At 42.6% G+C, this 15,766-nt stretch overlaps 1 protein-coding gene across 4 annotated transcripts; it reads right to left on the bottom strand.

Moving 5' to 3' along the window:
- Positions 1 to 3,865: 3,865 nt before the first annotated feature.
- eme1 (essential meiotic structure-specific endonuclease 1) lies at positions 3,866 to 15,766 on the bottom strand. Of its 4 annotated transcripts, none has more exons than XM_058405696.1 (9): positions 15,539 to 15,766; positions 13,953 to 14,558; positions 13,165 to 13,292; positions 12,991 to 13,080; positions 8,974 to 9,098; positions 7,517 to 7,637; positions 5,605 to 5,720; positions 5,262 to 5,451; positions 3,866 to 4,092 (listed from the first exon to the last, which is right to left on the bottom strand). In XM_058405696.1, exons 2-9 carry the CDS (start codon positions 14,533 to 14,535, stop codon positions 3,916 to 3,918), a joined length of 1,530 nt encoding a protein of 509 aa, XP_058261679.1. In that variant the 5' UTR covers positions 14,536 to 14,558; positions 15,539 to 15,766; the 3' UTR covers positions 3,866 to 3,915. The 4 variants fall into 4 exon arrangements, with proteins under 4 accessions (XP_058261679.1, XP_058261681.1, XP_058261680.1 ...); XM_058405698.1 differs by having other exon boundaries at positions 13,953 to 14,541; XM_058405697.1 differs by having other exon boundaries at positions 13,953 to 14,536.

The raw sequence follows: 15,766 nt of genomic DNA, 5'->3' as shown, positions 1-15,766 counted from the left end.
CACTGTTACTGTAAGCTGGTTGCTTAGCAACCGACACCCAATCAGAAACCAAGCGACCTTATATTATGTAAAAAGCTGAAGAATACTTAACAAAAACGGCTCGGTAGATACAGTCAGGTGCAAAAACACCGAAGTACTTAACGTTAGCGAGAAGGAAATACATCACGCTGGAAAATTTGCGGAAGTCGGATAACGAGGAACGAATGGTGGATCGAATAGACGACAAACTTAAAAAGAGCAAAAAAAAACGATAAAGCTGTGTAGGATAACAGAACCTGCTCAGGTGCAGGATGACACGTGAACTTTTTTCCTCACAGATGTGAAAGCGTGAGACGAGCCGTTATTAGATTTATCTAATCAGGGTTGTTAATATGCAAATAAGAAGAAGGTTAAGGCGGGGTTTGGGAATGTGTACTGTATGAAACATCTATTAATGTCTGGGGTTTTAGGGGGGATTTTATCTTTATTTACTTCAAGAGTGAAGAAAGCACACAACACTTTATTAACACATACACTATATTGCCAAAAGTATTTGCTCACCTGCCTTGACTCGCATATGAACTTAAGTGACATCCCATTCCTAATCCATAGGGTTCAATATGACGTCGGTCCACCCTTTGCAGCTATAACAGCTTCAACTCTTCTGGGAAGGCTGTCCACAAGGTTTAGGAGTGTGTTTATGGGAATTTTTGACCATTCTTCCAGAAGCGCATTTGTGAGGTCACACACTGATGTTGGACGAGAAGGTCTGGCTCTCAGTCTCTGCTCTAATTCATCCCAAAGGTGTTCTATCGGGTTGAGGTCAGGACTCTGTGCAGGCCAGTCAAGTTCATCCACACCAGACTCTGTCATCCATGTCTTTATGGACCTTGCTTTGTGCACTGGTGCACAGTCATGTTGGAAGAGGAAGGGGCCAGCTCCAAACTGTTCCCACAAAGTTGGGAGCATGGTATTGTCCAAAATGTCTTGGTATGCTGAAGCATTCAGAGTTCCTTTCACTGGAACTAAGGGGCCAAGCCCAGCTCCTGAAACACAACCCCACACCATAATCCCCCCTCCACCAAACTTTACACTTGGCACAATGCAGTCAGACAAGTACCGTTCTCCTGGCAACCGCCAAACCCAGACTCATCCATCAGATTACCAGATGGAGAAGCACGATTGGTCACTCCAGAGAACGCGTCTCCACTGCTCTAGAGTCCAGTGGCGGCGTGCTTTACACCACTGCATCCGACGCTTTGCATTGCACTTGGTGATGTACGGCTTGGATGCAGCTGCTCGGCCATGGAAACCCATTCCATGAAGCTCTCTGCGGACTGTTCTTGAGCTAATCTGAAGGCCACATGAAGTTTGGAGGTCTGTAGCGATTGACTCTGCAGAAAGTTGGCGACCTCTTCGCACTATGCGCCTCAGCATCCGCTGACCCCGCTCCGTCAGTTTACGTGGCCTACCACTTCGTGGCTGAGTTGCTGTCGTTCCCAAACACTTCCACATTCTTATAATACAGCTGACAGTTGACTGTGGAATATTTAGGAGCGAGGAAATTTCACGACTGGATTTGTTGCACAGGTGGCATCCTATCACAGTTCCACGCTGGAACTCACTGAGCTCCTGAGAGCGACCCATTCTTTCACAAATGTTTGTAAAAACAGTCTGCATGCCTAGGTGCTTGATTTTATACACCTGTGGCCATGGAAGTGATTGGAACACCTGATTCTGATTATTTGGATGGGTGAGCGAATACTTTTGGCAATATAGTGTATGTCGGAACAGGAACTCAAACATTAAAGGCAACTTTAACGTGATAAAAAAAATACGCACATGATGCGTTGTTCTTTAATAAGAAGGAAATAAGGTCTTTAATCATTAATCATTAATCTAATTTAGACCAAATTGTAATATTTTACACGTCACCATTCCGTATCTTACCAGAAAGTCATTCTAGCCTACAGTACATTAGCTAGGAAGGATTTATAACAATCTTATGTCAGGCTTATGTCAGCTTTCTGTATTGTGAGAAATATTACAGAATTCTATTCTATTTAGAAATTCCAATTCTGCATCCTCCCTACCACCAATATTAAAACATATAACCATCATCTAGCATTTAATCTTCTGATTTCTAGATTTATAACGTTTATATGAAAACTTATGACCAGTTCATAACACACAAATTGCAGCTATGGAATTTATATGGTCCTAAATTCTATTGTTTTCCACATCACTTTTCTGTAACTTACAGGAATTCACTCTAGCATACAGTAGGATTTATAGCAATTTTATGTCAACCTTATGTCAGGCTAATGTCAGCTTTCTGTATTGTGAGACTGTCAGATTCCAAACTAAGAGACATTACACAAGCTTCCTCTCAAAGAATCAGTCTTTATAAATGTTGAGAACGTATGCAATAGGTTGGGTGTTATGTAGGGGTTATGAAGTTTACATGTAATGCTATACACAGTTCTCACATGCAAAGAGTATATCTGTTCTCTGTCCATCTACAGATCATTCATCATTATTCAAACCTCCCCCATTATCCCCGCCCCCTGCCCGCATTTATACATCTCTGTGTTATGAAGTGTTCGTTAGCATGAATAAGAAGCTGAGAAGAGGGATATGTGCTGAGTATGGATTAATCAGCTACATGAGCTCTACAGGGACATGTGGTTAAGGTGTTGGACTACTGACCGGAACGTTGTCAGTTCAAACCCCAGGTCCACTGCTGGGCCCCTGAAAAAGGCCCTTAACCCTCAGTTGTATAAAATGAGATAAATGGTAAGTTGCTCTGGATAAGGGTGTCTGTATAAATACCAATAAAGTAAAGCTCTGCTCCATCACTGGAGATCGTCTATTAGGTTCCTGTAACAGCACAACACTGTGTGTGTATGTGTCCCCCCATACAGAAATGCGCACACGCATCTTGTGTTTTTTCCCCAAGGAAAAAAGTCCTGCAGCCTTTTGGGAAGGTGTTTTTTTTTTGCGTCACGCGTCTCATCTCTTAAGCACGTTTAACAGCTCGTTAGCCGGCGCTCGTTTTCCGTGCGATACGCCACTCTCTGTCAGGTGCCATTCGCTAATGTGCTGGAAATGAGCCATGAGGCTGTAGAGCACTGTAGCGAGCGGCGGTGTTTAGCTCAGGGAGACGTTTTAGCTGGGGGTGGGGGGGGGGGGTGACAGGTCTGCGTATTTTTATTTTTTTTAACAAAATAACACAGCGAGAGTAAGCAAATTGTAGGTTCCGCAATTACCGACGGCCTGTCATCCACCGGCGGCGTGCGAGAGCCGACAAAAGAGCGCGAGAGAGGCGGAAAAAAATAATACACAAAGAGAGGCTATGACGCTGACCTCAAGTCCTTTACGGTCCAAGTGGTGGGTCAGTGTCAGGAGAAAATTGCTTTAAGTGTAGAGAGCTTCTGAGAGGAATACACACTGGATGTGAAAGGAGCTCTGTGCCCTATCATTCACCATGACACGCAGCGGGGAAGGAAAGAGAGAGAGAGAGAGAGAGAGAGCGCGAGCTCTGTGTGGGGAGGAATGGAGAGGGGGGTGGAAGAGGGAGAGAGGGGGGTGGAAGGAGGGATGGAGAGAGGGGGGAAGAGAGGGAAGGAGTGAGTGATGGAGAAAGGGGGGGAAGGAGTGAGTGATGGAGAAAGAGAGAGAGAGAGAGAGAGTGAGTGAGTGAGAGAGGGAGAGATGAATAGAGAGAGTGAGTGAGTGAGAGAGGGAGAGATGAATAGAGAGAGAGAGAGAAAGAGAGATGAAGAGAGAGAGAGAGAGATGAAGAGAGAGAGAGAGAGAGAGAGAGAGAAGGTGCACTCTACAGCGTAAATGTGAAGCAGAATAAAAATCACGTCACTCTGAATGAAAACATTTAATAACAAACTGCATAAAAACAAACAGATAAAAACGTAATGTTCATGCCACGGAATCGAGGCTCTGCTGGGGGTCTGATGACATCATCAACAGGTAGATTCGCTTGGACAGCTCTGGACCGATCCTGCGGGTCGTCGAGGTCACGCCTTCACCGCGACGAATCAGAACGTCCGACAGCAAGGCGGCTTTCTCTCGCTCTGACCTGCAGTGTGTATACGCCTGTGAATCAGGAACATGCGCTGGATAAACACACACTATACAACATACTGTATATACAGTGTCTGTGTCACTATAACAATTTAACACAAAAATATATGAGCACAAAAAAACACAAATAAAAATAAATAAATAAATATATACAAAATCAGGCATTAATCCAGAACAATCACAAAAAGTCAGCAATTTTTGGAGGGACCAAATTACACATTAATTGCATATGCTTTCATTCTTTATTTAAATAAATAAATAAATGCATTACAATATCCATGATAATTATCCATGAGTGCCAATGACATCATTAAAACATGTGCAATTATTATTATTATCAGTTATTATTATTATTATTATTTATTTATTTATTTACAGTTACCTACAAATATTAAATAATTCTTTTTTTAACCACCGGAAAGTGAAAACTGTTCCTTCTTTATATGTTTTTTAATTTATTTAAAATTGTTTTTAAATTATTCAAATTAAGTGTTTGCTTAAAATTCATAAGAAATATCACAGAATTTTATTCTATTTTCTATAATATACAATTTTATTCTATTAAGGATTTTTTAATTAATTTATTTAAGATTTACATTTTAAGACGTACATTATTTTTCCTGATTTATATATTTCAAAAACAATTCTGCATACTTTTTTTTCCCCTAAATATTAAAACATATGATGATCATCTTAGCAATTAATCTTCTATAAATTTCTAGATTTATGACGTTTATATGAATACTTATGAAGAGTTCACAGCACAGGAATTGGAGCTACAGAGTTTATTTGGTCCTAAATTAGATTTTAATGTTTTCCACATCACCATTCCTTAATTTACCAGAAAGTCATTCTAGCTACAGTACATTAGCTAGGAAGGTTTTATAACACCCATATGTCATATCTTATGTCAGCTTACTGTATTGTGAGACTGTCAGACCGACTCCAAACTGAGAGACTTCCACCTAAAAAATCAGTCTTTACAAACGTTTAAAAGGTATGCATTATGTTGGGTGTCATGTAGGGGTTATGAAGTTCATATGTAGTTCTATAAACACTGCTCTGTTCATCTCTGTTCTCTATCCATCTACAGACCATTAATCATTATTGGAACCTCCCCCATTATCCCCGCCCCATACCGCTGTGTTTACACATCTACGTGTTATGAAGTGTTCGTTAACCTGAATAAGAAGCTGAGGAGAGGGATATGCGCTGAGGATGGCCGTAGCCATGTCTGCACTGACGCGGTTCAGCTGCTGGATCTGCCTCTTCCACACCTGAAGAAGTCCTTTCCCTGCTCTCTCCACCTTCTGACCACCAGCCCACTCGCTCTCCAGACAGAAACTAAAACCTGTCTTGTCTCGTTCCCGCCTTAAACACACACACACACACACACAGTGAGCAGTAACCCAGTCTGACCTCCCAGATAGAACACAGAGAAGGTAAGATGTAGGGTTGGAGAAAGAGAGAGATGGAGGGAGGGATGGAGAGAGAGAGAGGGATGGACATCTGCCTCCCACTCACTTGAACGGTGCTTCAGCCACTGCCTTGGTTGACATGGTAACGTAATTAGTGAAGTCCTTCCAGCTCGAGTGAAAGTGGACTTGGACCCCTGTGTGCAGCTGGAGGTCGACTAAAGCCTGCAGGACGAGCGAGAGGTGAAGGTTTAGATGTTAGCAGGTTGAGGTTCGGCTCATTTGTGAGTGGTGGTGGTGCTCACAGCAGAAAACTCTCACTCTGGGTCATTATTTGCTCTTAACAAACACAGTGAGGCTGGGGCTGATTTCTTTCTACCCCAGACTGTAGATTAATATTTCCTTATTAATGAATATTTCATTTATAATAGAAATTAGAATTAATCTAGAAACATTACCCTGTATTCACGACTCATCACGATGCACATGTCTATGTCTCTAAATCCAGCATCAACACTAAACTAAAAAAATGAATTAAGAACAACATGGTTATGGCTTTAGACAAAGCAAAGAGGCTAAGAAAGCAGCTATTCCAGTTGTCTTGACCACCTACATCGCCATGACGACCGATCCCAGGACTGTTTTAGATTGGACCAAAATAAGACACGCAATTACTCAGCAGCTCCTCCACTGGGACTAGCCATTAGGTGTCTTTACTAGGTCACAGTTTTCTTCTATTTAAATTATTCCTGGGGTGCCGATACTTTTGGCATGCATATCATTTTCAGACAAAATACTTCCACATAGTGCTTCTAATGGGATTTTGTTTGTGCTTGAACACAAATACATTTCTGGCATTTGGTAGACACATTTATCCAGAGCAACAATTAATCTCATTTTATGCAACTGAGTGTTAAGGGTCTTGCTCAGGGCTCCAGCAGTGGCAGCTCGGTAGACCTGGGATTTGAACTCACAACCTTGTGATCCATAGTCCAACACCTTAAACACTGAGCTAGCACATCCCACATCTCCTATCGTTCAACTATTGCATGTAGTGTTAATTTTAGAGAATGATTTTATTGCTTAATCTAACAAGGGGTGCCAATATTTTTGGAAAACAGTGCAAAATTGACAATAGACAAGTATATGAATACCGAACTCTACGCTAATCTGTTCTTCTTGGCGGGATGCGTTCCTGTACGCGGTGTAGTGCGTGTCTGACCGGCGTCTTCGTGCTTAGATTGGATTCTGTCCGACTTCGCGATTAAAGCTTCATACAAATTAATAAATGTCTGAAGTGACTGACTTGCTGATGAAGTGTGACGGCTAATGAAATTGCACAGAATTCAATTAATAAAGCAGCGTATCTGGATCGCCCTTTAGCCTGACACACACGCGCACACACACACATGCACGCGCACACACACATGCACGCGCACACACACATGCACGCGCACACACACATGCACGCGCACACACACATGCACGCACACACACACATGCACGCACACACACACATGCACGCACACACACACACACACTCTACAGATAAGATCTATCTGTTGTGTAAATGTTAACTTTCACCACTCAGAGAAAGCATTACAAGCCCCTGTGGATGCGGTTGCCATAGAAACGGTAACAGCATTACCACTGTATAAACCGGTGATATGGAGTGACCAGAGCTGCTGTTACAGAAACTACATCAACACCATCTGACCAATCAGAAGCTGGCACTGAATCTGATCAACATACAGTAAAAAAGAGAGAGAAAAAAGAAGCTGGCGAAGGAATAACGGTTAATAGATCAGATATTTATAGAATCTTTTTAATGTTGACTTTTTATTTATTTATTTATTTTGTTTTTTAACTGATTTATGTTGTAAATGTATGTTGTATCGTTACATTAATTAATTAGTTAATTAATTATTAATTTATTAATACTGTGAAACATTTATGAATACTGCTGTTATTATTATTATTATTATTATTATTATTATTATTAAAGGAGATGTTTAACATGCCTCCTCCATCTCCACACGGGAAACATTAGGAAGCTGCTCCACGTCTTTCTTCTTCCTCTTCTTCGTCTCGTCCCCCAGCACCGCGTCCCGAAACTTCTGCTGACCCTTAGTGTTTTGACTCCTGCGAACAAGAGATACAGATGTGTGAGGGAGACATGTGAGGGAGACATGTGAGGGAGACATGTGAGGGAGACATGTGAGGGAGACGTGTGAGGGAGATGTGTGAGGGAGATGTGTGAGGGAGATGTGTGAGGGAGACATGTGAGGGAGATATGTGAGGGAGATGTGTGAGGGAGATGTGTGAGGGAGATGTGTGAGGGAGATGTGCAGACACATGTGAAGGAGATATGTGAGGGAGACGTGTGAGGGAGATGTGCAGACACATGTGAAGGAGATGTGTGAGGGAGACATGTGAGGGAGACATGTGAGGGAGATGTGTGAGGGAGATGTGTGAGGGAGATGTGTGAGGGAGATGTGCAGACACATGTGAAGGAGATATGTGAGGGAGACGTGTGAGGGAGATGTGCAGACACATGTGAAGGAGATGTGTGAGGGAGACATGTGAGGGAGACATGTGAGGGAGATGTGTGAGGGAGATGTGTGAGGGAGATGTGTGAGGGAGACATGCAGCTGTGAGGGAGGCGTGCAAACGTGTGAGGGAGACGTGTTAGGGTGAGCTGTAGACAAATAAAAGAGACGTGCACACGTGATGGAGATGTGCAGATGTGTGAGGGAGGCATGCAGACAAGTGAGGGAGACATGCAGACAGGAGGCATGGAGATGTGTAAGGGAGACATGTGAGGGCAAGGTGCAGATGTGTAAGAGAGACATGCATACATGTGCGGGAGATGTGCAGACACATGAGGGAGATGTGCAGATGAGAGGTATGGAGACATGTGAGGGAGACGTGTGAGAGAGACGTGTGATGGAGACATGCAGATGTGTGAGGGAGACATGCAGACGTGGGGGAAACGTGCAGACGGGAGGCATGGAGACGTGTGAGGGAGATGTGTGAGATGACGTGCAGACGTGTAAGAGAGACGTGCATACACGTGAGGGAGACATGCAGATATGTGGGGGAAACGTGCAGATAGGAGGCATGGAGACGTGTGAGGGAAATGTGTGAGGGTGACGTGCAGACGTGCATACATGTGAGGGAGATGTGCAGACACGTGAGAGAGGGAGCCGTGTGAGTGAGACGTGCGAGGCAGTGACTGGAGTGAATCAGACTGCAGCTGTCTGGGGCAGTGCGGCCTGAGCGTCTCCTCCTTCACTTTTAAAGCCATTACCTTCTCACTGTGTTCATTCTCCTTCAGCTCCTTTTTCTACATGCTTCAATACACACATCTGCATCAGAACACATCTGCAGTGACTGACCTCCTCTTCCTGTCCTCATCTCCCACTGCTGTGTTTACATGTTTCACTGATCTCACAAAGAACAGCAAGAAAACACTCACTTAAAATATTTCTCAGTGTCGATCACAGACAGACTCAGGCTTCTGTCCCTGTTCCTCTCCTGCAGACGCACAACCCAAGAGGTCAGGGTTACACCACGCTCACTCGCTACACCACTCCTCTGCTCCTGTATACACACACACACACATATCACCATAAACACACACACACACCAACATACACACACACACACATCAACATAAACACACACACACACCAACATACACACACACACACACATCAACATAAACACACACACACATATCACCATAAACACACACACACACCAACATACACACACACACACACACACCAACATACACACACACACACACATATCACCATAAACACACACACACACCAACATACACACACACACACATCAACATAAACACACACACACATATCACCATAAACAAACACACACACCAACATACACACACACATCAACATAAACACACACACACATATCACCATAAACAAACACACACACCAACATACACACACACATCACCATAAACACACACACACCAACATACACACACACACATCAACATAAACACACACACACCAACATACACACACACACACATCAACATAAACACACACACACATATCACCATAAACAAACACACACACCAACATACACACACACATCAACATAAACACACACACACATATCACCATAAACAAACACACACACCAACATACACACACACACATCACCATAAACACACACACACCAACATACACACACACACATCAACATAAACACACACACACCAACATACACACACACACATCAACATAAACACACACACACATATCACCATAAACACACACACACACCAACATACACACACACACACCAACATACACACACACATCAACATAAACACACACACACACATATCACCATAAACAAACACACACACCAACATACACACACACACATATCACCATAAACACACACACACCAACATACACACACACACACATCAACATAAACACACACACACATATCACCATAAACACACACACACACCAACATACACACACACACACACCAACATACACACACACATCAACATAAACACACACACACACATATCACCATAAACAAACACACACCAACATACACACACACACATCAACATAAACACACACACACATATCACCATAAACACACACACACCAACATACACACACACACACACACAACATAAACACACACACACACACACACACACACATCACCATAAACACACACACACCAACATACACACACACACACACACACACACATCAACATAAACACACACCAACATACACACACACACATCAACATAAACACACACACATATCACCATAAACACACACACCAACATACACACACACACATCAACATAAACACACACACACACACACACACACACATCACCATAAACACACACACACACACACATCACCATAAACACACACACACACACATCAACATACACACACACACACATCAACATAAACACACACACACACATCACCATAAACACACACACACCAACATACACACACACACACATCAATATAAACACACACACACACACACACACATCACCATAAACACACACACATCAACATAAACACACACACCAACATACATAAACACACATACACCAATATACACACACACACAAACCAACATATACACACCAACATGTACACAATCATGCACACACAAACACCAACATGCACACACCTGCATACACACACCAGCATACATATACTCACACACCAACATGCACACAATCATGCACACACACACACACACACCAGCATACACACAAACGTGCACAGACACACACACCAACGTTCACACAAATGTGCACACACACACACACACACCAGCATATACACAAACTTGCACACACACACACCCACCAGCATACACATACACCAACATACACACAAACAAATGCAGGTAGAAACACACATCAGCAACACAATCACACCAACACACACACACAAACACACACAATAACACACACAATAACACACACAATAACAGACACACACACACAATAACACACACAATAACAGACACACACACAATAACACACACACACAATAACACAGACAATAACACACACAATAACACACACACACACACAATAACACACACAATAACACACACACACAATAACACACACAATAACACACACACACAATAACACACAATAACACACACACACAATAACACACACAATAACACACACACACACACAATAACACACACACACAATAACACACACAATAACACACACACACAATAACACAGACAATAACACACACACACAATAACACACACAATAACACACACACACAATAACACAGACAATAACACACACAATAACACACACAATAACACACACACAATAACACACACAATAACACACACACACAATAACACACACAATAACACACACACAATAACACACAATAACACACACACACAATAACACACACAATAACACACACACACACACAATAATACACACACACACAATAACACACAGACACACAATAACACACACACAATTACACACACATTCACACAATAATACACACACACACACACACAATAACACACACACACAATAACACACACATTCACACAATAACACACACACACAATAACACACACACACAATAACACACACACACTAACACACACACACAATAACACACACACACAATAACACACACACACAATAACACACACACACAATAACACACACAATAACACACACACACACAATAACACACACACACAATAACACACACACAATAACACACACACAATAACACACACACACAATAACACACACACAATAACACACACAATAACACACAATAACACACACACACAATAACACACAATAACACACACAATAACACACACACAATAACACACACACACAATAACACACACAATAACACACACACACAATAACACACACACACAATAACACACACACACAATAACACACACAATAACACACACAATAACACACACACACAATAACACACACACACAATAACACACACAATAACAGACACACACACAATAACACAGACAATAACACACACAATAACACACACACACACACACACACAATAACACACACAATAACACACACACACACAATAACACACACACACATTCACACAATAATACACACACACACACACAATAACACACACATTCACACAATAATACACACACACACAATAACACACACATTCACACAATAATACACACACACACAATAACACACACACACAATAACACACACAATAACACACACACACACACTAACACACACACACAATAACACACACAATAACACACACACACAATAACACACACACAATAACACACACAATAACAACACACACACACAATAACACACAATAACACACACACAATAACACACAATAACACACACACAATAACACACACAATAACACACACACACAATAACACACACACACAATAACACACACAATAACACACACAATAACACACACAATAACACACACACACAATAACACACACACACAATAACACACACAATAACACACACAATAACACACACAATAAGACACACAATAACACACACACACAATAACACACACACACAATAACCCAAAGCCACACAGCTTTAAGCTCTGGAGCCGCTCTACATAGCCTGCAGCAGAGTGACCAGAGCAGGAGATGGTTCTGGCCGTCAGGGAGAACAGCGGTGTGTAATTACATCCATTACTTTTAATCTTCACAGGTCAAATCTAGCACTCCGCTTCACCTTCAGAGTCACGCTGCTAATTTGATCAGAGCGAGCGCCCGCCTCCGCGCGCACGAGAAGGACACGCCGAGTTAATGGCCTCATTAGAGCATTAGCGTTAAAGCGCCAGAGTCTTCAGAGCTAATGAGTGTTAGAGAATAAAGAGCTGCTGCTCACCTGCACGGAGCTGTGAACCATGCTGATGAGGTCTTCCACCGGGACCTGCAACACCACTAGAGCTTCCGGGACACACACCACCTCTCCGCTCTGAGAGCAAAAAAAAACATCACACACACACACACACACACCCCAACCAGCAGGGATAAACTATCTGTGTGTGTGTGTGTGTACCTGAGGACAGGGTGTGTGTCTGAGCCAGGACACACTCCGTGGCAGCGTCTGCTTCTCGATGGCGCAGCTGCATCCCAACGTGTGCAGTGAGGTCAGGAGATCACCACCACCCTCCATCTGCAGCAGGCCTACACACACACACACACACACACACACCAAGATAAACACCAAAATGCACACACACACACACCAGCATACATACCAACATACACACACAAATTCCAACATACACACACAAATTCCAACATACACACACACACACACACCAACCTACACTCACACCACACATACACACAGCAAGATAAACACCAACTTACATACACACCAACATAGACACAAACATTCATACACATACACACCCACACGTGCACACACAAAAACCAACAAACACTCAAGCGTGCAGACACACTAAGAGACACAAACATTCACACACACACCCACACACCAACATACACACAAATGTGCACACACACCAATATACACACAAATGTGAACACACACAAACATGCACACACACAAACATGCACACACACACCAACACACAAATGTGCACACACACCAACACACACACAAATGTGCACACACACCAACACACACAAATGTGCACACACACCAACACACACAAAAATGTGCACACACACCAACACACACACAAATGTGTACACACACACACCAACATACACACATACACACATACACACACACACACACACACACTCATATACAGTCAGTACTGACCCCTGCAGGTTACAGTGTGAGGAAGGTGCTGGAACAACAGCGCCACCTACCAGGATCCACCACTGCCACCACGTGTTTGATGCACTCGTCCGGTCTCATGGCCTTCACAGCATCGGTCAGCGCTTTCCTCTCGACTCTCAGCCTCTCCCTCTCTCCGTGCTGCTTCTCTCGCACAGCTTTCCTACGCAGCGCCTCCTCTCGGCTCGCTTCCATCTCCTCCAGGGTGTGTTTGCGCTTCCGGATCCTGGCGTCTTCGTCCTGTTTTCCGTGAGCACCCGGATCTTCCTCGACCGTTTTAACACTCTGAGCGGTTGAGCTTTTCATCTTCAAGCCTCCGTTCTGACTCACTGACCACTTCTGACTCTCACATCTGACCTTAGCTACAGCTTTCTGTTTCAGTCTGAGAGCCAGAGGAACAAAAACCTCCTCCTCCTCCTCCTCACTGCCACTGCTGACCGTGAAGACATTTCCTCCAGCAGGTCGAGTCGAGACCGGGTGACTCATCGCAGAGTCCGAGGAGTCTGAACGAGGCAAAGTGTTCGTTTTTTGTGAGAAATCGATGACAGGGAGCTGCTCCGAGTCGCTGGAGTCACCATCACTCATACAAAATCCTGCTCGACTGCTGCTCCCCATCCTGAGCTTACAGAAACATCACGCTGTAAATAGATAGATAGATAGATAGATAGATAGATAGATAGATACAGACAGACAGACAGACAGACAGACAGACAGACAGACAGACAGATAGATAGATAGATAGATAGATAGATAGATAGATAGATAGATAGATAGATGAATAAATGAAAAGAGAGAGAGAGAGAGAGAGAGAGAGAGTGAGAGAGAAATAAATGAAAAGAGAGAGAGAGAGAGAGAGATAGAGGAAGAGGAAGAGAGTGGGGGATAGATAGACAATTAGATAGATATTTAAGTGGATGGATGGGTAAAAGTATTGTATGGAAGAATAGGTAGGTAGGTAGATAGATAGATAGATAGATAGATAGATAGATAGATAGATAGATAGATAGATAGATAGATAGATAGATAGATGAATGAATGGACAGAAGGATGGATGGAAGCTAGACAGATGGATAGATTGATAGGCAGACAGACAGACACGCAGTCAGACAGACAGACAGATAGATAGATAGATAGATAGATAGATAGATAGATAGATAGATAGATAGATAGACGAATGAATGGACAGAAGGATGGACGGAAGCTAGACAGATGGATAGATTGATAGGCAGACAGACAGACACGCAGTCAGACAGATAGATAGATAGATAGATAGATAGATAGATAGATAGATAGTAAGACAGGCAGACAGATAGACAGAAAGACAGACAGATAGACAGACAGACAGATTGTAGTGTATGTGTGAACTTTAAAACAGAACAAAAAACAGAGGCTGGTAAAGTAATGATCATTTATAACCGCTACATAACATAGGTAATAACACAAACATGTCTTGTACGTTCCACCTCGTTAACAGTAACTATAAATGGATAAAAATTCATCCAATTCTATTGCAGCTTCTCCTTGATATTAAAGGAATAAAATCACATCATGCGGGACTTTTAGAGGAAAATAAACAGTTATAACATGGTAATAACAACTCTGCATCAATCACACCAACCTGTCGCTGCTTGTTTTCCTGCAGCTGCGCCACACAGAGCGTTTTATTCCTTTATTCCATGAAGGAGGGACGGAACAACATCGTGGATTCAAATAAAAAATAGATGCAGTGAATTTCTTGAGATGAAATTTTACCTTTAAAGTTTTATTTTAGTTTATTTTAAAGAACCTAACTAAAGCTAACTCCAAACAACGCGGGTTTATTTTCATCCTTCTTCCTCTCTTCCTC

Source organism: Hemibagrus wyckioides, linkage group LG13, assembly GCF_019097595.1.
Source record: "Hemibagrus wyckioides isolate EC202008001 linkage group LG13, SWU_Hwy_1.0, whole genome shotgun sequence".
Classification (NCBI taxonomy): domain Eukaryota; kingdom Metazoa; phylum Chordata; class Actinopteri; order Siluriformes; family Bagridae; genus Hemibagrus; species Hemibagrus wyckioides.
Note: the sequence above shows the minus strand (reverse complement) of the source record. Positions and strands in the feature narration are given on the sequence as shown.